This window comes from Athene noctua, chromosome 1, assembly GCF_965140245.1.
Source record: "Athene noctua chromosome 1, bAthNoc1.hap1.1, whole genome shotgun sequence".
Lineage (NCBI taxonomy): Eukaryota > Metazoa > Chordata > Aves > Strigiformes > Strigidae > Athene > Athene noctua.
This window is the reverse complement of record NC_134037.1, coordinates 250855996-250882402: the sequence shown is the minus strand read 5'-3', so window position 1 is coordinate 250882402 and position 26407 is coordinate 250855996. Positions and strand designations below refer to the sequence as shown.

Here is a 26407-nt window from a genome sequence, read left to right as displayed (position 1 = left end):
GAAGCTATAAACAGATTATCCCCATCCACTATGCCCCTGGAAGGCTCATCCTTCCCTTCAGGTTTGCTCTTAGTTCAGCAATCTTTCATCAGGTTTCAAGAAACTGTATGTAGTTCTCTCTGTATCCCTAGGACAATGTCTTTCTTTTCATTCCCTCTGATCCCTGACTGTGTCTGTTCCCAGACCTCAGAGGAGAGGGAAAGAGAGATACCAACACAGTGAACTACAAAATGACAGGCAAAACTGATGCCATCTGTCACTATCTGCTTTAAGGACACATTAACACTACTGGCTTTGGATACTTAGCTTAGCCTTGCCAGGTCCCTAGGAAGTAGTCACCTGGTCTAATAGATTCAGAGTATACAGGTGAAGTCATTAAAAAGAGATCAAAGTACTTCTGAATGGCTATAGAAAATAATTCTGTGTGCAAAAGTAAGATGTGGCTGTATAATGAGCAGAGAGGTCTCTGTTGATTCAGTACTCCTCTCTGCCATCCTCAGAAGGGAGCTTGCTGCAGTTATATAAACTTATAAAATGGGGTTTTCTGATTATACTATAATTGTATGCCACAACTGCATGTCTGACAGTGGGTTATCCCCAGTGACACAATAACATTCTCATCTTATTTTCTATATTCATGTTCCTAGCTCCATGCCAATGTCATTGATAGGGCACTGAAATGCTGGGGCTTCAACCCCAAGCCCCAAATTAAGGTTGACATATGGGTGATTCCCACACCCCTTCACAAAGGGGGGTGAGTTTGCCTTCCGGCTTCCCTCCAGGGTGGTGCCGGCCTGGCAGACAGAGCCATTGGGTAAATGAGCCCCAGGTGTCTGCATTCAGTAGGCAAAGGTCAGGTGTCCCACTGAGGGATAAAAGCTGGGAGCACTTGCAGGCAGGGGCAGTGTCTGTGTGTGAGGTGGGTGCCCTGTGCAGAGTTCCCTGTTGGGGAAGGACCTCCTGCCTCCCTGGGACTGGGCTCCAGTCAGCTCTGGCTTTTGTAAATGCAGGCTGTGTAGAGATTCAGTGTGTGGCTTCATTGGTCTTATGTATTTGGCTTGTTGACTTGATCGTCTCCTGCCCCTTCTAAGGGAGACTGCATTTCACCATTCCACCCATTGTTGGTTGTGTGGTGTTGTTGTTGGGGTCAGTGGGATTGATGTTGATTATGTATAATCTGACTGTTTGTACCCTTAGTGCTCATCCATGTACTGACCCTTTTGTATCAAATACGATTTGGTTATGGGTTCATCTTTATGCTGGCTGTGTCCTTTATGTTAGGCCTAATAATTGGCAAAATGGGTACTTCATAGATAAGGTTAGGGAAGAAGAGAGGTGGGCCAGCAGTTAAGGTGGCCATGACATGCTATTTTGTGCAGGAAAAGAGATTTAGGGAGGAAAGACTGAGGAGAAGAAAAAGGTTTAAGAAAGTAAAAGTTTAGTAAAACAAGAAAGATTATGTCACTGAAGGAGTGTCATGTTCTTGTTTCAGTGTGGTTGAGAGAAGACAATATTTATTGAGGTTTTTGCGTGAAGAGAGACAGGAAGACTTGGAGTTGTGTGTGACATGAATGCCCCAACATTGCTCTGACTCTCTCAAATAGCAAACAAGAACCAGTTTTTTCCCATTAAAATTACAGCAGCAGAGACCTTAGAATGATTGCACAGCTGCTGCACCACCAGTCTGTAGGTGTGACACACCCAGTGCCACACAAAAATTCACTGCTGCCTCCAGACCAGTATGAGACCCTCTGCAATGCCCACTGTCAATTGGTGGTGTAGCACTGCAGCCATAGCAATTTATATCTTGAAATTAGCAATCCACAGCTGATCACCTGTATCACATGGGAGAATGTGGGATGTGATGATGTGTATCCAGATTTACCATGATGAATAAACATGGGCTCAGGGGCACTACATCCCATCCATCAGAGAGTTTGTGCCTGGCAGCAGCAAGAACAATGCAAGAGGAATACAAATAGTTGAAATTATGTGGGTGACCAGCATCATGACATTAGCAATTGCATCTTCTCCCCAAATGCTTCTCACTGGTTCTTGCTGGCTCCCTAGTCCTCTCCAGAGTGTGTGGCTATCACAACTTGCCATCACTGCAAAAGCAATACAGGCACTGAGAAACAGGAGGTAGAGGCTGTGCATGGATGGTTTGTGTATAAAGCCAAATGGGCTGAGCCTGAGGGCACCCTATTTTTCACATAGAGTGTTTCTCCCAAAGAACTCTGACCATCTTATTGTGCATGATGGGGCGCCCCAGTCTAAAACAAAAACCATATTTGGGAACATCCTGTCAGAATAGCACAGACATAGTCACTGATTTTTTTTTTCCTTGTACCATTATTATTGTCTCTTATGCTCTATTGCACATAACTTATGTCACTGGGGTAATTCCATCTGTTCTCTTTCATTCACAGTGATACAGCCGAAGATAGATATGTCAGTTTTAAAGAGAAGCACTTCCTACTGAATTGTTATTACAATTTGTAATCAAAGTCTTTTGAGTTGTCACTAAAGTGCAAGGTATTCCACAGTAAACTAAAGCTTTTAAGGTTCAAATGACCCTAATCAACAGATTGCCTGTCAGTAAGAACTTTGTACCCTTTTCACCCTTAATATTAGTGGCAATACAGATCTCTGGAGGGAACACGTATCTTTTTAACGGCCTTTTCCAAGTTAAAAGGCTGTATTTCACCTTGTGACACTAGAATAAAATAAATCTTGTTTTACCTGTTTTTCCAGACATAGTACCAGATTCTTCCAGAATGCAAAATGAATTCAACTGACCTGAAAGCTGATGTCAGTAAGATCCTAGTCCATTATGGTCAAAATCCCATTTACAATTCCTACAGTCTAGAAATATTTGTGTGCTGAGCCAATGCTTTTAAACTGCATCTCCACTGAACTGACTGTCTCCCCTTTCTGAAAGATGTCTTCATTCACAGGTCAGACTGATACTTTAATAAAGTGTAAGGAAGCGGATATAGCTCAGTCAGTTTTACAGTTTAGTTAGATATATTTTCTAACCCCTTGTAGAAATTTAAACATTGCAAGACCCTGTCAGTATGATCATTAACCCATGGGTTTACTATCAAAACAGAAACATGATTAGAGAGAATTGTCAATGATAAGGAACAGGGTAGTATTCTAGAAAAGCTGTCTTCCAGATCAATGTTCCTGTGATACTTTTGTATGTGTTGCAGAAACAGTACAGCCTTTAGTCTGCACTGCTACTCATAATGGAGGTTTCTGAATCCTCACCTTGCACCAATATCTTAATAAACAACCCCATGTTCACCGGTACTGACTTCTAAACGCACCACTCGTCAAGGATCCGGTCAGGAAGTGTGTTAGGTGCAAACGATGTAGAAATCCATAGCTAATGTCACTACATGACAGAGATAGATTAGGGCAGCATCATGGGACTAGACAGGGAAGGTTGCTTGTCAGGTGTGTACATCCATTTCTCACATATTTTGTGAAGTCTGGCCTACCATGCAGATTTCTCCACTTAAAAGCTCCTGTCTCAAGGTGTTAAGTAGTCTGGAGTAAAAATGGAGCCATGAGGCAGCTTTTTCCTCTATTCTTTTCCTTTCTGGATGTAGTGACAGTTTATTTAGATCTTTCCCACTAGATCTGTCAATGAAGATGATAGAAGAAAGCAGTGCAGGAATTTCCAAGGGTAAGCTCAGAATTATTGCAGAACTAAGCAAACAAGTAAGGACTTATTGCTCACAGTGTGGTGATCTCTGATTTGAATAACCAGAGAGCTGGCAGGGACCACTTACAACAAAGCAGGACTAATTATTCCATCATTTCTATCACTATACTAATCTATGCTATTTTTGTTACATACGGTCTACCAAGCTTCTCAGTGTTGACAATTCCACAAACATCTAAGGAAATTTATTTCAGGAACTGAAATACTGTAAACCTAACATGATCAAATTATTCCTTTCCCATTTTCAGAAGTCATTTTTGCACTAAAACTGTTTTACACTATCTCCTTATTCTATCCCCTCTAGATCTGTATCTTCTATGAAAACAGTGTGTCAAACTAGGCTGTACTCTTGACTGAGATCTTATGGTTATTAGGAGAAAATATGGGCCATTTCACAACAGAAATGGTTCGAAGGCCAGAAGTTCTGTGGAGCATTTCATCTTATAAAGAAATTTCTAAGCAATTGGTGAAGACCCTATAACTGTCGATCCAAACAAAATGTTCATGATGCTAATGAAGTTTCCCCCCAGACAGTTTCTACCTGGGCAAACAAGCCATAAGTGCAGGTTTTGCATGCTCTTCTAGAGGCAGGGGACTGATGAAAGCAATCAGTCTTCATTCTTTCAAGATCTAGTATTATCTACCATATAATAGAAGTATAATTAGAGCTTCTCCAGTTAACAACAGAGTCAGTTTGATCTGAGGATGTGGAAGCTCTTACCATCTTCATCTGTCCTGTCTTTGAGCTACACTAAGATTGCACATATGAGATGGTTGAAACTACAAATTTGCAAAACACAATCAAATTCAAAGACATTAAGTAAGAAATTAGCAGAATGATACTTTAACAGAGTCAGTAGAACATTAAAATGATCACAGTCCTCACATACTGTGAGCAGATTCATCTCATTCTAGTGTCTATTTCTAGAAATGACAGAGAGGAAGATGCATATTTTAGGGGGGTTTTATGCATTATACCAATGGGATATACAAAGCATTTATTTAAGCCCTAATCCTTTTCAGACCTCCATGCTGGCTAATTTGGATGGATTCACAGCCCTCTTGCTGGTTTGATTTTCAACTGTTAGCCTCCCTTGCAAGCAGTCAGCAGCCACTTTGGCTGCTGGTATCTTGCCATCTTGCTTGGGATTATGGCATTCAGCTCCCAGAGACACTTAAATAACTGACTGTCTATATATTCAAGGGAAGAGCACTAAAAAGTAGAAAACAGCTCCATCAGTGTGGTCTTAAACAATGCATATTAATTTATTACAAACTACATCGTTTTCTCTTTTTTTTTTTTTTTCTGAGAGCAGGGGTCTAATGTAAAAGAGGTCAATTGTTCTCATCTACACAACTCTTCTATTCACATGAAAGCAATAACAGTATCTCAAAAAAAAAAATCAGGGAGGTGGGAAAGATTAAATTTCATTGCTTTATTACATGGATATACCACTTGTAGTTAATATTCTAGTAATGTTACTGTAGAACATGAATTAACATTGGAAAGCAGGTTCCATCTGACTGGACATTATTACAGAGCTTAACAATAATAATGATTTAGCTAGATGACTGCTGCCCTGAGCATATGAAAACTTCCCATGTAAACATCTAATTAACAGTCTTAAATTTATAAGAATCTCATTTCAATGAAATTAAAGTTTCTGCTGTTCATATTGCCGAAGTTAATGTTAACACTTCAAGCATAGCATCGTTTGGCTGTTTTGAGCTGTGTCTTCATCTAGTATAAATCAAAATAGATCCATGTAGTTGAATGAAATTATGTCATTTTACACTGGCTAAAGATCTGCCCCCTTGAGCACCTGGTCTATTTTAATTTTACCTCTTGTATACCAAGTCTGCCTTTATGTATCGATGTTGTTTTCCTAGCTAACAAGTGAAACATGGAAATAATCTTAAAGTAGCTAAAGTTTTCCTATGTATTTTTCTTTCCTTGGGGGAATTTTGAAGTCCTACAAGTACTTTATTATTCCTAAAACTTCTGAGGAAAATAGAATAAGTTAATAATTCATTGCTGTCACTTAGGAACATGGAAAAAATTATTGTAATAAAAGCATTTTCCTTGAAAAGTAAGAACCTTTGCTAAGTAGCAGAATATTTCTGACATTGAAATACTGTGTAAAAAAGAAGAAATAACTTTAATTATTAAAATATTAAAATATTAAAATAGATTTGAATTTTAAATGAATCAAGAATACAATATGGATTATTAAAAATATAAAAGAATATTTTAGTCATTTTAGAGTAATTTCAGCATGTTTAGAGATATATTATCCTAAAGCAAACATATTTTAATACAGATTTAAAGGGACTTTTGGACTAAAATGCAGAGCAGAAAAGACCTTAAATGGTCTTCCTTATCCTCTGGGACACTTACTCTGAGATTATCTTCTGAGGAATTCTTCCCGTTTTTCTTCTTTACAGAAGACCAAACACATTCTGGGGCAAAATATTTGAGCAGAATGGCAAGGTGTCAATTAGCAAAGCGATGCTATGTTTTCAAAATGTGCCAGCTGATCTCTCTTGAGTATACCAGTGAAAATATAGAATAATTTAAAACTCTTCTTGTTTAATTTCGGTAGGTAATAGGTTACTGATTTGGACCTCCATTCCATTTACAGTTATGCTCTGATTCAGTTTAATACCTTACTAATATTTAAATTTTAGGACCTTTATATCATCATTGACATTAATTAACAGAGTCTTTAAAGCAAACTATGTGCTTAAGTACTGGCCTGAATAAAGTTATTAATACGAAGCACTGTTAAAACCAATAATGACCAGCCTACTCCTACAAATAAAAAGCACTCCAAGAGACTATGTTAATTCTGACATATCAGTAGTTTCCAGTTTTTACTGCTCAGGAACACTACAGATATTCTGTGTGTGTAGAACAGAAGATACATTTGTTAGCAAAAAGTGACTTTTAGTGTCAGCCACTTGAAATTATATTTACATTTGTGGACACCATTTGCACCAGTGAGATCTGTGTATTTTCATGCACAAATGTTACTGTGCAGCAAAGATCAAGGACAAAATGAGACACGTAGTTGTGGCTCCTTTAGAAAAAACTAATTCTTTCTCCCCACCAGAAATGGCAACACAATTAACTTCTATTTTTTCTTACTCTGTAATTGTTATTTATCAAATATAAACCTCCAAATATAAGCTGTCTGACATTAATTTCTATTAAGATCCAGACTCTGTGTCACTGTCTCTGCTATAAATCCTCAGCAAAATCTTGACAGTTGTGTAGCAATTGTAACTTTTGCTCCTCAACTGTTCAGCTCCTTCAGCATCCAAACTCCAGGGTCCATTGCAGAATTTTTAAACAATTTCTAGCCACAACATCAAGACACCTCTTTGCGAGAATCTGCTGTGAATGATGCAACAGAAAGAAAATTAGAGTTTCCCCTTCTCATGATCTTAATCTTGATGGAAGTCTCTGTTCAGTGATTTAACATGTATTAGGAAGAACATGCACATCCTGGCCCTGATGGGTCAAGGTATGACTGTCCCTGGAGATAGAGCTGAGAATTACCACCATCTAAACCAGTTTGTCCTCTATCGGCTGTAAATAATATCTGAGAATTCCATGGTGGGTGGTACCAGATATTAAAGAATGAATGTTTTGTCTGCACGACAGTAAAATATTAAAAGTATCTGGACTACCAATATATTTCACTTATCCTTAAGAATTAATCAAAGGGAAAATAATCACAGCAATATGACAGGCAGAATAGATGTCCCTTTTTTATACCAAAACATTGGTCACTGTATTTCCTACTTCTTTATCCTTCCCCCCAAAATAAGACCAAAGATTACGGTCACTCTCACAAGTTTTCTGTACTTGAAACAGCAGAAAGGAAAAAGCTTGCTACTTTTTAGTCAAAACACTGTAAAATAAATGAAATTTCTTTAAAATCCTGCCGAACTCCCCATATGAGCAACTCTTAAATACCATATTCCTCTTAGTCCTCTTCTGTAAATCACATGAAGTCTAAAGGATTTTAGAATTTTGTCATTCACATTTGTGAGGACCTTCCACCCTGTTCATCTCCATCAGCACTTTTCCTTACCTCTCTGTCAGTCAACACTGGTTAAGAGAAGACATTCCTTACTGCCAAATAAAGAACTTCCAAACACCATCTATAAGGAAAGATCCAGTATTTCCTATGAGCCTAATTTCTATCCATCAGCTTCTGAGCAGACACTTGGTCTCAGAGAACACCTTTCTGTCCACATCAACATCCCATATGTTGATGCATTTTCAGGAACAGGATGAATTTTCATCCTTCCAAATAAAAAAGTGTGTTCTTTATCAGGGACCTTACTCTGCCTGATATGTACTTTATTGGCAAAATAACATTCATTAAATGACTGATCTGTGTGAGCTAATGCATTTTTGTTTAAACAAATGTACTAAGATTGTTTCCAGTCCTTAAGTGTTATTGCTGAAGAATAGCTTTGAAAAGAGTGCAAATATTTTTACAGTGAAAATAATCACTTAGAAATATTGCCTGAAAACTATAATTACTGAGGATTTTGCAGCCTTCCAATGTCAATCTAAGTCCAATCCTGAAGCCTTAAAGAAGAAAATTTACACTCTTATTCATACTTCTATAGTTTTGTAAAATTCTCAACCTAGTTTACTGGGTTATACTGTCATTAACAAAATCAACATTATAAAAATGCTACTAATAATGTATTTCCAAACTTGCTGATATTCTAGACAATAAAATCACAGACATTGCAAACTGGGCGTTCAACAGCTGCTATTTCAGATAAAGTCACAGTGCAAAAATATAATATGCACAGATATCATATACACTTTGACATTCACGTTCAGTTTCAATTTGGCTCTTTTCATTATTAATTTGTTTGAGCTTTTTAGCCTCAAAGGCATACAGTATGCAGTGAAGCTTGTAGTTAACTGATTTCTGAGAGAGACGGTATTCAAAGACCAGCATTACACTTAGTGCTCATCACCACCATCAGCAGACTTATATCCCTTAATTCTTTAGACTTCTCTAACGTTACACTATGGGCATGAGACAGCTTCCCACACACAAACTTCTGCTGCCTTTTGAGAGTCCTACCATGTCATCCTGGCTCATATCTAGACTTCAGAAAGACACATCTGCTGTAAAACTCTGTTCCTGTGCTGTAAGCAGTTAAATCCTTTCATAAGTCCTGTCATATTTGTCAGTCCTGTGCAGGAGTCCTGAATAACTTACAGTTATTACTATATGAGCAGGTAGTATGGATGAATGGGAGCAGCAAAACATTGTCACTGTCCACACTGCCTAATTCTCGGTTTCTCTTTCAAATAGTTGCATTTATTTTCTCTAGAAAATGTTTCTTCTTATTAAATATTATAACAATTTGGTCTCATTCAGTGTACTTTAGTTAAATCATGTTGAATTTTATCTCATGTCCATTTTGTGGCCATATCTTTATTATTCTCTCCTAATAATTCGATAAAATCTTTCTTGCTGTTGATCTTAAGCCAACATGCTTATTGACTTCAAGGCATTAATGCTCATCCCCTTTTCTCTATGTCATTAGACAGATTAAAACTCTTTTCTAAAGAGACACTGAGCTCATGTGCCAATTATTTCAGAGTCCTTGGATGGACAATGTCTATCTCCTTTATGTAATTACAATGAGTTTTTCTTATCCTTAAATACAATTACATCCAAGCTATCACCTTGATCTCTCATCCATTCTTTATCTGTTCATCTATTATTATTTTCCCCTCAGCTTTCAATGAATTAATAATTTAGGGGGTTTTTTTTCCTGAATTATCCTTAACTCTACCTCAACACCATTTATTCTTTTATTTATGAAGCTAGAAAACCTTTTGCTATGGTATTTTCTTATTAAAATATGTAGACATACTACGCAGGCGGTCTTTCTGTGACTGAGAGATATTGGCAGGGAAGGAGGAGAAGTCTATGTTCCTGCTGTGTGCAGCAAGTGTTATGTGAATAAATAAAGCATTTCAGTTTCCATCATAACCAGCCTCTGGCTTTTTTCCCAAACACAAGAAAAGGGAGAACAGATGAATGCTAGGCATTTTAAGGAAAGTATTCATTTCTGAGCCAAATAATTCACCAACAAATGTGTTTGCAATTCCTTTGATTGAGTGATTACTCTTTTCCTCATGGATAGCAAGAGCTTTTAGCTAAATAGAAACATAGCTGATAATATGTATAAGATTCATTACATAATCTTCCATATGCATCTAACTTTCTTTTCCTCCAAGCTCAGAATGAAAAACAGTTTTATATCAGCACTTACACTTTGTATAAGCTTTTATAATTTGTAAACACTGTAGGAATGTCCCTTCATTTATCTGATGCTGACAGTATATTGATGAAAACTATTACTGTTCTGCAAAGGCTATTGTCATACTAATGATACCATGTCCTCAGAGCATTGATCACAGAGCATCTTGATAGGAAAACAAAACTTACACTAAGAGGAAAGGAAGGAAGCTTACATCCCTCTCAGTTCCTAAAGCAGATTGTGTCTTCAAAGGTATGACATTATAACAAAATTTCTGGCCTTCTTATTTGTTGGAAAAGTACCCAAAACTTCAAAACTCTGATACAGGGGCATTTGCTTAATATAATTATGTTTTCTATAAAATTACCTTTAGACAAATAATGTGACTCAAGTACTAATACGTATTTGTTTAGAGCAAGATGGGAGATACATCATCAGGTTGCACTAGGGAATCTGAGAGTTGACATGTCCTTCCTCTGCCCCATTCACTTTTGAAGCTATTATTTTCTTCTGCTGAGAGCAGTGAGTGGTTTCACATCTAAAGTGAACAGAAGTACATTTTTCACTGGGATGAAATTATTTTTTCTCCACCACAATGTTTATAAACCTCAGAAAATAAAACACCATTTTTCACAAACAGAGTTAGAGAATAGGGGGTATTATTCTTTTTCCAGAAAAAAAAAAAATAAAATACGCAGTCTTGTATTAGTGATTTAGTTTGAGCACATTACTGAATCTTAAGCCTTTGGTAAATCACTCCTAGTTTAAATCAAAGGTAATTCAGCTTTGCATTTTAACATGTCAAACCTAGAAAAGTTTCCCTTTTTTGACTGCTGAAGACCCCAGCAAAAATCTGTTAATCAAGATGATCAAAGCTCCTTACTTCTGGTTAAGTACTTCTCAAGAGTAAACCACAACATTGTCCCCTCCATGATTTATGATCATAGCCTCAAAAGGAATCTTCCAGCTGAAGAACAGATAAAAAGCCCTCTCTGGAGTGGTATATCTAAAAATCCAGCCATTACTGGGGAAGAATCACCCACCTACTCGGTTAGACTCTAACAGAGAGAGGTCTTACCTTACTTTCAAAATACAGGAGAGGGAATCATAGAATCATGTAATACCAGGTTAGAAGGGACCTCATCTGGTGCAACATTTCCTGGCAAAAGCAAGGACTCCTTCATCTCTTCCTCCACTTCTATATGATACCTGAAAGAACTTGCTGAGGATTATCTGCTTTTGGTGCCCACGACTGCAGGAGGGCTTCCAAACTACATCTCCCAAGTCCTTTGACAGAGCCATAACCACTACCCAACCTGGGAAAGGATATATAACATCCACAAGCAGGGCTTGACCTAAATGCCATGTAAGAGCTGCCATGTTCCATTTAGGCTTGTCATTCTCTGTCAGAAAAGGAACAGTATTTATTTACTGCTGTTCCAGGGCTGCAGCTTTAACATGTAATAAATTCAGGGCCTTTGTCATTTTAGAACTGCAAAAATGTGTTAATTTTCACCTCTTTGTAGCTTCATGGACTTTCTGATTAATACTGTATAAGCAAAACCAAATTTTGAAACTCTTAAATGTAAATAGTTGAACAGCATTTCTCATTAATATGCTTCAGTGGGGTTAATACTTATCTGGAGAAGTAGTGGAGCTGCAATCATACAAGATTCAAGGAAAAAAAAAAAAAAGCTGGGCCACAAAAAAGCAGATATTATTTAAGTCCCTATGCTACACTGTGTAGTGATGCCATAAATCATATTTTGACCAGTTACAATTAATTTTATGTTTTTTCTAGTCCTCATTTACATTTTACTTCCCATTCTTCTCACATTTGATTTTTAAGGTCATTTTTTTCCTAAATGGAGTAGATGATGCTTGGTATTGAAATGTGATTTCACAATAATATAGCTGTGAAACTTTAAAGACAAATTATGAAGAATCACCTTCTTTGCTTTTTACAAGAGGTTCATTAAAATTCACCACTGATAAGTGTCAAAGGATACTAATCTACTGATACCTCGCAGAAACTTTCTGAATTAAGGAAGGAGAATGAGTAAAATGGGTTTATTACAATCTGTTTGAAACAGAAGAAAATTCAATTATCACCTTCGTCATCACTTGCTACAGAGGAAGTAGTCCTTAATCCTATTTATTAGCTCTAAAAGATATCATCACAGAGTTTGGCTGCTAGGATGGGAGATATATTTATATATTTATGTATTTATCCTTTTCAGGGTAACTATTCTTCCACATGGGAGCCTGAGAATCCTGAATGCTTCCAAGTCCGATGAAGGACGGTACTTATGCCAAGGTGTAAATGTTTTTGGATCTGCAGAAATCATTGCATCAGTATCTGTTAAAGGTATGAAAAAAACCACTTTGAAGATAGCGATGATATATCTTCATTAATATTTTATTATTGCTTAGAATCCCCAGACAACCATACAACAGCATTATGTAGGCAGAATAAGAAACCATTTCCAACAGTCTCAGGGGACTAACCTCCATCTGGTCAAACACTGTATTTCTGCATCAGATTGCATACTCCAGGTGTTATATCATAGATGTATGTCAGAAGAATTAGTATTATTACTACATCACTCAGATTATAAATAATTCTATAAGTAGAAGAATCAATATACCTTTTAACATATTTTAGCTTTGGGTAGAGAGGAATCTATACCTCTTTCTGCTTGGAAGCAGTTTAGGATTAAAGTCATAATTGTATCAATATAAAATCTAAGAAAAGATAGTTCCTTAGAACAGCAACAATAATCAAATCACTAAGTTGCAATTAATTTCTGAACCACATTTTTGTCATTTTTCAGATGAATTCTTATATGATTATAGTTTTTGGTTTTAGGTGTTCAAGTTTTTTTGATTTGTTTTTCAAGCTTCTTCCTATATTAAGTATGCTTCGAAACAATTTTTATTTTCAGAGACAAAACTGAGGTTTTCATGAAATCGCAAGATTCCAGATGCTGCAGCCAAAAAAAAAAAAAAAAAAAAAAAGCTCTTTCTAAGACTAATAAAATTAATTAAGTATTCCATCTCAGAAGTCCTATAGATGCTTGTTTAGGATCCTGCCTTATTGCTTTCATGAAAATGGCTGTACCTTCTGTTCACCACCATCATGTCTTAGTGTGTATTATATTTTTATATTTCAGTATTTGACACTACATATTTGAAACAAACAATAAATGTAAGCTTTGAGTAGACTAAGAAGAACTCAATCATATTCTTTTGCCATTGCATTATAACTAGACTTCCATCTAAATGTTCCTAATCTTTCTATATTTCAAGAACCTACAAGAATAGAGCTGACTCCCAAGAAGATAGAGTTAACGGTTGGAGAAAGCATTGTCCTCAGTTGCAAAGCCCTTCATGACAGCACACTAGATGTCACTTTCTACTGGACACTCAACGGGCAGCCAATTGACTTTGAAAAAGAAGGTGGACACTTTGAAAGCATCAAGGCAGTAAGTGACCATGCATTTGTCATCTGTGTGCAGCGAACTGATAGACATTTGCATGGTTTTATATGTGTCCTGTTTAACAAATTCTGAACAAATTAAAAGATAAGTGGTTTTGTTAATATTAGAAAGATATATTAGCTAGAGGAGGTGCAAACTTCAGGTCACTAGAATTGCTTCAGGTATTTTTAGTCATGAAGATACTAAATGTAAACATACATTCTATTATTAGTGAGGCATCTGATGATCTTTATGAGGGAACAGAAAGCAGTTTGAATCAAATCTTCCTTACATACTTTTGCTGATTTTAATATAGAAAGGATGCTTCTATAAGAATTTATGTCTTTCTCACAGAGAGCATGACTGTTGGAATGCCCTCACCTCCCAGAGTTTTTACTTACCTAACATATGTTTTAGTGTCTGAATAGCAAGGAGTATACTTTATTTTCTAACTCCCCTGCAAGAGATAGCTTCTAGCTGTGCAACAGTTATTTAAGTCCATAATAATTTTACAGAAAAAGTAAGCATACCAATTCCAAATATTACCCCTTGATTTAAAAACAATTTAATATGATCAAACTGTGGGATAAAGTAATCCAAACCAGTCCCATGTAAAATGGTTTTAACTCTTCTTAGTAGAAAGAAATCTCTTAATGTGAACAAGTTTGGAAATAGGATCCACTCAATCTCCCAACTAATGAAATGTAATCAAATGTCTATGCTATTTAACAGAGAAGAATGAAGGTCACAAAGGTCAGGAAATTCTAAAAGTTAATGTATCTAATTTGAGTACAATGTAGCAGAGTTAACTTTGCATTAAAAATCTTGTCATCTGTAATCGATTTATTCTTCTGCTTGCCTTTATGGAAATCATATTATATCCACTTTGCAGTGTGGGTTGTTTTTTTTTTTTTAAATTTGGTTTTACTTCTATAAGCTTTTTAATTGAAAAACTTTATTAAGGTGTATTTTAGTGTGAAGGTTCTTCATCTGAGGAAGTCCAATACAAAAAATCCAGCACTAAATATACAGGAAGAAAAAGTATTCTTTTTTTTTTTTTTTTTTTTTTAACTTCAAGGTTATAACATTCTTCCATTCAGGAAAACATCCTGATTACAATTTAACTTCAAGTAATTTCCAAAAATTTGAAATCTAAAATGTGTTACATGGTTCTTTCAGTGTGTTTTTGTACCTTTTGTGCCAAAGGGAATCTTTAATCACTGAGAAAAATCAGGCTAGGAAATTTCCAAAGTAATTTCTCCTATCAAAGAAAAGCTAATTTAATGTAATTTCATTTATTTTATGAAAACAGGACTTCATAGATCTTTCAAGAAAAATTCTTCATTAAATTCATTTTTACAAGAGAAATCTCTCAAATTGATAGGAGTAAGGCTCATTCAAAGTAGATGACATACTGGGATTATTTTCAGACAAATATTCACTCAAAACTCACTGAAATTACAGATTCCTTGTATTTTCCTGACAAGACTAAAATTTTGCCAAAACGTAGTAACTTTAGCCAGCTATTTTAGTATGAGTTTATGACTTCCTTCTCACTGTGCTGCTAGAGTCACTGTTACTTTACAAAGTGAGAATAGTATTAATAACTCATAATGGAGTCAATGCTCAATGTCTAAATAATGAAGTAGATTTTAAAATATGTTTATTAAGTAGAAACCTGGCACCTTTGTTTTCAGAGGCACACAAGTAATTTGTTTTTTTCCTAAGACATACTTTTTTACAAACAGTAAGCTTCAGCTGATCAGAAAATAAACTGAGGCTGAAAAGGAGGCATTGCATATTTTGCAAAATATTACAAAATTAGATTCTACTTTGTCACTGTTAAACCAGTCTTGAAATAGTGAAATACTATGCAACTCCAAATAAATATCAAAATGAAGCATCAGACCCTGATATTTTAGACTTGAATAGCTTCATTTGCCTTTACAAGGTTGCTCACACAAGAGATGGTCAGTCCATGCTGCATTTATCCGCATTCCTAGCTCATTTAAGTGTCAAGACATTTCTTTTCTGGTTTTCACACTAAAGAGAGAATGGAAGGGTAGGCTTGGATGAATGGAAAGAGGGCTGAAAATACCTATGAACATGTTACAGGCAAGATGGGTCAGGGAACACTCCTTTTCAGAACAGAGATACCAAAACATGACCCTGTTAGGACAATTCTCACTGAATTTTCTGAATCCTGTTGGAAACACAATATGACATATCATTCTTCCTCTTTGAAAGTAGTGGTTAAAATGTATGTAGATCTCCACTAAAAGGCATATTTAGTTTTGCATTTGATTTTTGCATTGTCCTGAAATGAAAATTAATCAATTGAGAGATGGAAAACTCAAAAGTAGCAACTGCAATTTTTTGTCTTTTGACACCAAAACTCTGTAATTCCCATAACCACTTGTTTGTGGAATGTTGTCAATTTTATCTTGTTATCATTTTTGTTAACCACATAAGCATATGAAATTAATCACAAGGACAAAAATTTATTTCTTTACTTCCTTAAAACCTAAAGCATGACCAGGTACTAGGGGAAAGCAATAAAATAAAATAAAACCCCTCTGTTTTCCCTGTCATGTACTATCCTTTAACCTAACCAGTTTCAAAGGAGTAATACATAATGTGGTAAAGATACAGGTTTAAGTATGCAGAAAATAAGAACTTAAAGAAAACTTGAAATCTGATAGAAATCCATCTACATCTATTATTTTGCATTTCTGAATTATTTTTTTAATTGTATAAGTTGAATCCTGAACAAAATGCTTTTTAATTCATACATTTAAGAAAAATAATATCCTTTTGCATGAAGTTATAGAATCATACATCCATTTTGTTGTGCACACACTGATACTTCATCTGATAAAAAAATGTTCAGGTTTGTTTGGGTTTTGTTTAGTTGTTTGAAAGCCTGACAAACTGAACATTATTTGAATGGGTTTTGTTAATAACAAAAACACTGTCAAACTCTCACCACTGGTTGAATTGCTTGCACTTTCACTGTGGCAGACCCAGGTGTTAAGTATGATGAACATTCTGATGCTTAATGCAGTGTTATAAAAGCTATCACCAAAGCAACATTTATTTTGCCAGTAGGTAAATTTCCACTTGCTAGAACTGCATGCTCCCCAGCAATTACACCTAAAAGGAAGAGGAAAAGCTTCTCTTAATAACACATATTGCTTTGCTTGGTTTTAAATTATATCTGTAGCTTTTGTATCAAAAAATGTGTTATCGTTTTTCATATTGAGAACTAATTTTTATACAAATGTAAGATGTTTTTGCTGTTATTTACTAAGCTATAAAAGATTTAGTACCTATAGCAATTTAGGTACTTCAGGGGCTTGCCTGCCAAGAGGGTAAGTGTGGTAAGGCTGGCAAGTTGAACAAAGACATGCATGAAGGGAATATTAAGGAAAGGACACTCAACGCTACTGGAGTGAGAGCTGCAGACTGCACTCTAGGAAAGGAAAACATCCCAAATGTTGTGTGTGAAGAAATCCACAGTACATTTGTAGAAGGCTGTGCTGGTTTAGGCCCTGCGGGGACCGGAGACCACACTGCCGTTGTTCCTCCCCCACCCTCAGACTGGACGGAGCAGGGAGTGAGGTACAAACCCTGGGGTTGAGATAAGGAAAAATTCAATACAACAGTGTAACAAATAGCAATCTGAACAACAACAATAGCAATAACAACAACAATAAACAGTAATAACAGTAAACAGGACAAAAGATATACAGAGATATACCACAAAGATACAGCAGTCCCGTCGCGGGTACCATCAGGGACAAAAACAACACAGAAACTGTTCCCGCGCTTGGGCGCCCGGACCTGACCTGACGTCAGCATGGTATCGAATAACCCAGCTGGAGATCCCTTCCCACTGCTGGGGAGACTTAACCCTATCCTAGCTGAACCAGGACAAAGACCAATAGTGCAAAAGATTACATATACACAGAATCGTTTGGCACTGCAAAAGACTTACTTTGTCTACCAAAAGACTCAATGACATCTTAGGGTCTGTGTGGGGTAATCTGTGAAATTAATAGAAACAATTTTACATGGAAGTCTGAATTGCCAAGATTTCCTTCTAGCAACACCGGTGAGCACCTGGACACAGAAAATTGAGACCTGCTTGCTTTTACTAGGGTAACTTTAATTTTCTGTCCTTTGTGCCAAACCCAAAGTCCTGTTCAAGATTCTATTCAGAATTTTCTTTTCTAAGATCTCCACTGACCTTAATTTTCTCCTGGAGGTACCCCTTTTCTAGCTAAAGACAACCGATTTTGTGAGTGGATTTTTATCCAGCTATTGTCATTCCAATTCTGTTTGAAAGCTGATACTGTTTTTATGGCAGCCAAGCAAAATTATTTATTGTGGTTATCCACAGACTGGTAAGCAGCAGAATTGCTCTTAGTGTCCCTCACCTTGACCTTCATGAGTACCTTTCAGACTCTGGAAAGTGATTTAGTCTCAATATCTTCTTGGTCTTTGATCTTAACTGAAACTGCCAGCATGGGAAGCAATAAGCACAACTTTCCATGTTATATTTTATAGTGGTCATTTGTTCACATGGAATTGAATTGAAATCTACTGTCTCACTTATAAAAGGCAAGTAGATACGGACTGGGCAATACATTAACTACTCTCTAGCACCAGAGACATCAATATGTGATAACCTAGAACCTGTGAGAGAGCATAACTTTGCACCTTTCCTTACATTTCTGTCTCCCCTTAGTTTGTTGTAGAACTTTAATCATATTTTAGAAGTTACAATTAAAATTTCCTAAGTATTTTCTAAATAGGCAGCACTAAATTCTACACTACATGGAATCAATTTAAACAGTGGGTTGTTAATAATAATGTCTTTCCTCTTTAGTGGACATAAAACTAAACATGACTAATTAAATAGGGGTTTTATTTAACAACCTCCCTCCTCCGCATACTGAGGAAAACAACAATAGTTGTCAAAAGTCTTGTAGAACGTACGTGCTCTATGCACAGAGAATTTCTGTTCAGGGTAATGCTGCTATATCAATCTCATTGCTATCAATTTGTTTCACTGTTTGTCGCAATACTTTCCTGTTGATGGAAGAGGCTGAACACAGCCATTACTGTCAACTCAAATCTCCAGATATTTCAGCCCTATGCTCATTACCAGGTTTTGCCCATTTGTCACGCTACAGCAGTTAAATACTTGAGTGATCAGAAGCAGTTTCAAAATAAAAAATGTATCTTGTCTTTTGGTAGCACAACTTTCTTGTAAACTAAGGAGGGTACAAAATGGAATAAGGATTTCTGGTCAAAAAAAATTGAAATGTGTGTTTTATGACTGGTAACTACAAACAAAAATCTGAACACAATGAAGGTCACAGTCTAATAATGCACTTTACCATGTGTTGCTTCTAAGATATAAACAAGCCCTGTGAACTGGTTTAATTTATAGACATACCTTCATGCTGCATTAGAACAAGAAACTCCGAACATTTTGTAGAATCAAATAAGTACGTAAACTGGTGTACCCAAGTGCTTGTGGCTTTGCCTATGAATAGAGAGTAAGAGAGAGAGAGATGGTAAGTAACATTTCCTCTATTTAATTTTACTTTGCATGAGGGAGATAATTGAGCATTTTCGAATATCTGAGTTTTTCAACATTCCTGAATACCAGTTACTATAAAAAAATGCTTGTAATAAAAATGTAATGAAATACAGTCAGATAATTTTTACACTGCATATTCTAACAAGGTATTTTGTACCTTCCCTTGTTTTCAAGAAACTCTAAAGAGAAAAATCTTGGGGTAAATAAAAAATATTTCATGATAATCCATTCTTTCCCCTGTTTACTTGCAGTTTGTGGATCATTTAACTACTTGGCACAAAGTTAATCTGGGTTACAACAGCACAGTTGATTGAACCCCTGGTCGATATCAGCCTTCCTAACACTAAGGCCTTCAGTTTGCAGCTCTGTTTTTCACTTGCAACTTTACAACCTTTCCCCTGAGCGGATGTGGCACTGTTTTCCAGAGCCTTCCTGGCAGTATTTCTCCCTTACATTGCGGATCTTTGTTCTCATGTCCTTGCACCTGCAAATTCATATCATGTTGTTATGGTGGGATCTCATGGGAAGAAGTTCCCACTGGCTGGAATATCACCTCTTCCTTGTTCCCCCTTTCTTTGTCTCTTGTTTTGTACATCAAACCACAGTGTACAGTGAAGTAGATAATGGTCAAGTAAATACTTAATAAATACAATTCAACAATGTATGTGCTCAGAAGCTTAAAAAACAATCACTGTGCAACAATTGCTCCTAATTAATATATTCCAATAAACATTAACTTATAGGAAGTTTGAGTAGGTCCCCAAAAAAAGGTTACAACACTAGGAAAAAAACACAAAAAATAATCCTCATCATCATCTTCCTCAATGCCCCCTAATGCGCTGAAGAGAGCTTCACAAAGAGAATACTCTTTCTGGCTAGCCACCAGGAAGAGTTTTCCATTTTCCTTTTCTCTCTCTCTCCTCACTGGCTTTTTTATTTCTCACCTTTCTCTCATAGAGTTGATGTGTGCCATCATCTGTGGGCACTACTAATAAATCTCTGTTCATGTAAGACTGTCACAACATTTTTCATGCAGCACACTAATGAAATCCCAATTACATGTCTGCTCTTCATGCTTCGTGTTTTGATGTCTTCTCAAAATGGCACACTTGTCTCAGATGGGTTTTGCTTTCATTTCTGTTATCTTCATTTGTCACTATCACCAGTCTTCCACTCAAATCATATGTGTAACTCCATGCTCTCTTTTGCCCTCTTTCTGTATTTTTAAACAGGAGCACAGGTACCCCATATTATTAGGTCCTTTCTTCCTTTTTTTTTTTTTTTTTCTTGGTGATAAAAGCTCAGATATAGAACATTAATTTAGGAACATGAGTGTAGTAGGCCTTTCTGTCCTGAAGCTCACCATTTCATATCCCATCTTTTTTCTATTTCCTTCCCATTTTCAATACTTGTCTATGTTTTCTTTAATCCTTAGATTTCACAAATCTACCCCAGTAATGACATACTACTTGACATCTTATACTCATTTAACTTCATCTCTTCCTCTACCTTCTCTCAATAAAATGAATCAAACTCATTTGCAGCAATTCAAGTTGCAATTTCATGTCCTTCCTATCCACTCCTGACATCTCAACGTTCTCTGGCATCTGCTCCTAACCACCAGTGTTCACCTAAAACAACTGTGTTCATTATTCTTGCTTTCTCTATGCAAACTGCTCAAAAATACTGCCACTGAAAGGGTCCACCCCTCCCCTGAATAATTCTTATGGATCTACAAACCTTGAAAATCATATTTTTTACTTCTTATAGATGGAGAAAATGCAAATTGTGTATTATCAGGTATCACTTGGTCAATGTGCATCATTGCATACTACCATACACACTCTCTGTAGAGGTGTGCTGCTTTCTGGGGCCTCATATCAAGGATGTCACTGAAAGACTACCGAGCCTCATACACTCCACTATTATCTACTGCTGTTGTTTCCTGTGAGCACCAGTGATACAGCCAGGAGGAGCCTGAAGAGTATCAAGAAGGATTACAGATTCCTGGGAGCAGCAGTAAGGGACTCTGGAGCACAGGTAGTTTTTTCATCAGTGCTCAAGGTGAAAGGGAGGGAGTTTGAAAGGGCCAGTCCAATCTGGCAAATCAACAATTGGTTATGGGACTGGTGCCCCAACCAGGGGTTCAGCTACTCAGGCTACAGGACTCGTTTTGAGAAACGTGGTCTACTGGGGGCTGATGGGGTCCATCTGTCAGAGAAGGGGAAGAGCATCTTTGGTCATAGCCTTACCCAGCTGGTGAAGAGGGCTTTTAACTGAAGTTGCGAGGGGAAGGGAACCTCAATCCATCCCACTCCTACCAGCTTGATGCCAGTGCCAGCAATAGATGCCCAGAGCCTGGAGAGGGATCACAGGTCAGCAGAAGAGCACCTGAAGAGCAGCACCAAGGAATTCCAGACATTCTAGTCAGTAAGTCAGCTTCATCAGGGCCCTGCACACCTGCAGAGCTACGATCTTATTGGCATCACAGAGATGTGATGGGATGTTTCCTATGACTGGAATGTTGGAATGGAAGGATACATTCTCTTTAGGAAGGGCAGGCAGGGGAGATAAGGAGGTGGTGTCACCCTCTGTGTCAATGATCATCTGGAGTACGTGGAACTCTGCCTGGGGATAGAGTTTATGGGTCAGGATTAAAGGGAAGGCAGGGATAGGAGATGTTATAGTGGGGGGCTGCTACGAGTGACCTGACTAGGAAGACCAAGCAAATGAGACCCTCTATAAGCAGATAGGATCAGCCCCACATTCATAAGCCCTGGTGCTCATGGCGGACTTCAACCACTATGATATCTACTGGGGAGACAACACAGCAGGACATAAGCAATCCAGGAGGTTCCTAAAATGCATTGATGATTAACTCATTCTCCAAGTGATGGATAAGTCAATGAGGAAAGGTGCTATGGTGGACTTTGTTCTCACCAACAAGGCGATGCTGGTGGAGAATGTGAAGCTCAAGGGCAGCCTTGGTTGCAGTGACCATGAAATGGTGGAGTTCAAGATCTTTAGGGCAGCAAGGAAGGCTCACAACAAACCCTGGATTTCAGGAGAGCTGACTTTGGCCTCTTCAGTGCTCTGCCTGGCAGAGTAACATGGAATAAAGCCCTGGAGGGAAGAGGGGGCCCAAGAAAGCTGGTTAATATTTAAGGATCACCTCCTGCAAGCTCAGGAGCATTGCATTCCAACAACGAGGAAGTCAGGCAAAAGCATGAGGAGGCCTGCATGGATAAACAAGGAGCTCCTGGACAAACACAAAAAGGAAGCCTACAGAGGGTGGAAGCAAGGACAGGTAGCCTGGGAGGGATACAAAGAAGCTGTCTGTGCAGATTAGGAAAGCCAAATCCCTGGTAGAATTAAATCTGGCCAGGGATGTCAAGGGCAAGAAGAAAAGATTGTATGTCGGTGATAAAAGGAAGACTGGGGAAAATGTGAACCCTCTCCAGAAGGAAATGGGAGACCTGTTAAACCAGGATATGGAGAAGGCTGAGGTATTCGAAGATCTTTTGCCTCAGCCTTCACCAGCAAGTTCTCCAGCCTCACCACCCAACATACAGAGGGAAAAGGCAGGGACTGGGAGTGTGAAGAACCACCCACTGTAGAAGATCAGGTTTGAAACCATCTAAGGAACCTGGAGGTACACAAGTCCATGGGACCTGGTGAGATGTATCCATGGGTCCTAAGGGAGTTGGCAGATGAAGTGAATAAGCACATTTGCATCATATTTGAGAAGTCATGGCAGTCTGGTGAAGTTCCCACTGACTGGAAAAGGGGAAACATAACCTCCATTTTTACAAAGGGAAAAAAGGAAGATCTGGGGAACTACAGGCCAGTCAGTCTCAGATCTGTGCCTGGCAAGATCACAGAGCGGATCCTCCTGAAAACTATGCGAGGGCATGTGGAAAATAAGGAGGTGATTGGTGACAGCCAACATGGCTTCACTAAGGGCAAATTGTGCCTAACAAATTTGGTGACCTACGGCAGGGTTACAGTGTTGGTGAAGGAAAGAGAAACTGATGTCGTCTACATAGACTTTGTACAAAGCATTTGACACTGTCCCACATGATATACTCGTATCTAAATCGGAGAGACATGGATCTGACTGATGTACCACTCGTTGGATAAAGAATTGGCTGGATGGCCACACTCAGAGAGTTCTGATCAATGGCTCTATGTTCAAGTGGAGAGCGGTGATGAGTGGTGTTCCTCAGGGGTCAGTATTGGGACCAGCCAAGAACATCTTTTTTGGCAACATGGACAGTGGGATTGAGTGCACTCTCAGCAAGTTTGCTGACGACACCAAGCTGTGTGGTGCGGTCAACAATGTTGGAGGCAAGAAATGCCATCCAGAGGGACCTTGAGAGGTGGGCCCATGAAACCATATGAAGTTCAACAAGGCCAAGTGCAAGGTCCTGAATGTGGGTTGAGGCAATCTCAAGCACAAATACAGGCTGGGCAATGAGTGGATTGAGAGCAGCTCTGAGGAGAAGGATTTAAGGGTGTTGGTTGACGAGAAGCTCAACATGACCCAGCAGTGTGCACTTGCAGCCCAGAAAGCCAACTGTATCCTCGATTGCATCAAGAGAAGCATGACCAGCAGGTCGAGGGAGATCGTTCTCCCCCTCTACTCCATTCTCATGAGACCTAACCTTCAGTACTGCATTCAACTCTGAGTCCCCCATAAAAGCAGGACATAGACCTGCTCAAGCAGGTCCAGAGGAAGGCCATGAAGATGATCAGAGGGCTGGAGCAGCCCCATTATGAGGACAGGCTGAGAGAGTTGGGGTTGTTCATGCTAAAGAATATAAGGCTCCAGGGAGACCTTATATCAGTTTATAGGTACTTATAGCAGTACCTAAAGGAGGGCTACAAGAAAGCTCTAGAGGGACTTTTTACAAGAGTATGTAGAGATAGGACAAGGGGTAATAGCTTTAAACTGAAAGAGGGTGGATTTAGATTACCTATAAGGAAGAAATTTGTCACTGTGAGAGTGGTGAGACACTGGCACAGGTTACCCAGAGAAGCTGTGGCTGCCCCCTCCCTGGCAGTGTTCAAGGCCAGGCTGGACGGGGCTTTGAGCAACCTGGGCTAGTGGAAGGTGTCCCTGCCCATGGCAGAGAGGGTGGAATTATACGAACTTTAAGGCCCCTTCCAGCGCAAACCATTCTATGATTCTATGATTATTATACTACCACATACCATTAATCATAACAAAACCAGTAACAATAATTTAATCTGCTTTGTTCCAAATGTGCTTATATTATTAAAAAACAGAAGCCAGAATATAATTTTCTATTATTACTATATCAAGAGAGAAATCTGATCTTTAACAGATTAAATATTTGCAATTGGTAAAAATCATAAGCAGTAAACAGGCAAGTGTTTGATGTGTTCAAACCTGAGAATTTGCATGGAATGGCATTTAACTTGTCCTAAATGTATTATGAACAGAAGTTGGATTGAAGCCAGAATCCATAATAATGCAGATATAAATTGTCAGCATAATTTAAAAGAAGTTTAGTGTACTGTTTTTTTACTTATTGTTGACAATACAAAGCTAACATTGTCATGAGATTATTCTGTAAAGTCATTAATTTGCTTCGGTTAAATTCACCAAAAATAAACTCCATTGCTAATCAAATAAGTCAAACAATCAAGATTTAACTGTGAATCAACTTTTTCAGTTTAATCTGACTGAATTTCAATAATAAAGGGTATTTTGCTAAATCAAATAATGAATGAGTCAGGAATTCACCTAACTTGTGTGTTATTTGTAAAAACACCCACATATTTTAAATATTCTTAAGCCAAACAAGATAGCATTAACAATCCAGGTCATTCTTGCTTGGGATCAAATCTCAGTCTAATTTGATTATAGAGCTTTGTTTTACTGTTCTCAGTTTATACAGAATATGACCTTACAAAATGTTCAGGTACTTTTCAAGCTTATTGTACCTCCCAAGAATTCTCTTCCATATAGAAACCACTTTGTAGGAAAGCATCTTCAGTTCTCACTGTCAAGAGATTTAGATGACAGCCAGCAAGCCTCAGTAAACCCCTGTAGTCATACTAAAGAAATGACTCAAACACCCCTTAGGTTCTCATCATAAAAGTTTTCCTGCAATGGCAGTCAGTGTTTGCCTGCTCTTTTTTTCGCATTGATTTAAGCTTTTGTCTAATCATGATCATTTACAGTAGTCTCAGTACCCTTTTTAGATATATTCTTCCCAAGCAGAGAGGCAATTTTCACTGCATGTTGTTCAGATTAAGTTCCCAACTTGAATCCTCAGTACAATAATAGGCAGCCTTTCTAGACTGCAGGCCTTTGCAGAGCAGAAGCTGAGAGTTGCAAGTCACCACATTATCTCTATTGACTACACAATATTTTGAACTTTCTTGCCTTTTTTGTCCCTCTTTCCAAGATAAATCAGCAGTACATTCACAAAACTGCAGCTGGAATGTGGAAGTATGACAATCAGTGTAGAAAATGAGCAGCATTAGAAACATTGACTGGAAGGGAGAATTGATATAATGACAAGAGAGTGATTTAAGGTTCCTAGGTTTCCACGTATGATTCTGTAGTTTGAACATACGTAATAAACTGTGTAATAATCAAACCAACCCTTAATTCTTCCATGGAAGAATTAGGGACAAGTAAACAAGAGACTTACTAAATGTTTTTAAAAGTGCTCTAGAATGTAACTGTGAGCTCTATTTCAAATTTAGTTAGTTTATAGATCGTTCTATAGATAGTTCTAGTACAAAGCCTTCAAAAGAAAAGTTTTAATACTGAATGAACCACCTTGGTTTAGCGATAAAAACTGAGCAAATGAATGGACAGATTAACAGGTAGGTTTCCTAGGAACTTGCTCAAGAGAATGACTTGCTCTCACAGGATGTATAAGTGTCATTCTCTTCACTGGAAGAACCATGTGTAAAAGTTACTTTACTGCAAAGCAACCCACAATCTCTTAGGATTTATGAAATGGAAAGGAAAAAATTCACATACAACTTCCTCTCTATGAGGATGTGGGATGGCTGAAGAAGTATTAATTCACCAACAGTAAGTTCTCTGCAGGTTATCATCTTTCTTTTCCCTTTGCAAATCCTCAGCATTAGGGCAATGGGTGGAAAAACCAAATCTAGCAAGGTGATTTTCATTGAGCAAAGAATGCATATTACATGTTCCTTGGAGCCTTTTTGAGTTTGAGGAAGTATCTCCAAATTAAAAGCAAATGCTATGTATAGGTGGCACAG

At 37.7% G+C, this 26407-nt stretch overlaps 1 protein-coding gene across 10 annotated transcripts in view; it reads left to right on the top strand.

Moving 5' to 3' along the window:
* CNTN5 (contactin 5) overlaps window positions 1-26407 on the top strand; it is a 670135-nt gene that overhangs the window by 585381 nt on the left and 58347 nt on the right. For all 10 annotated transcript variants that reach the window (XM_074916722.1, XM_074916731.1, XM_074916703.1 and 7 more), the window contains 2 exons: window positions 12286-12413; window positions 13355-13530. In XM_074916722.1, coding sequence (XP_074772823.1) covers window positions 12286-12413; window positions 13355-13530 — 304 coding nt within the window. The remainder of the gene's footprint in view (window positions 1-12285; window positions 12414-13354; window positions 13531-26407) is intronic.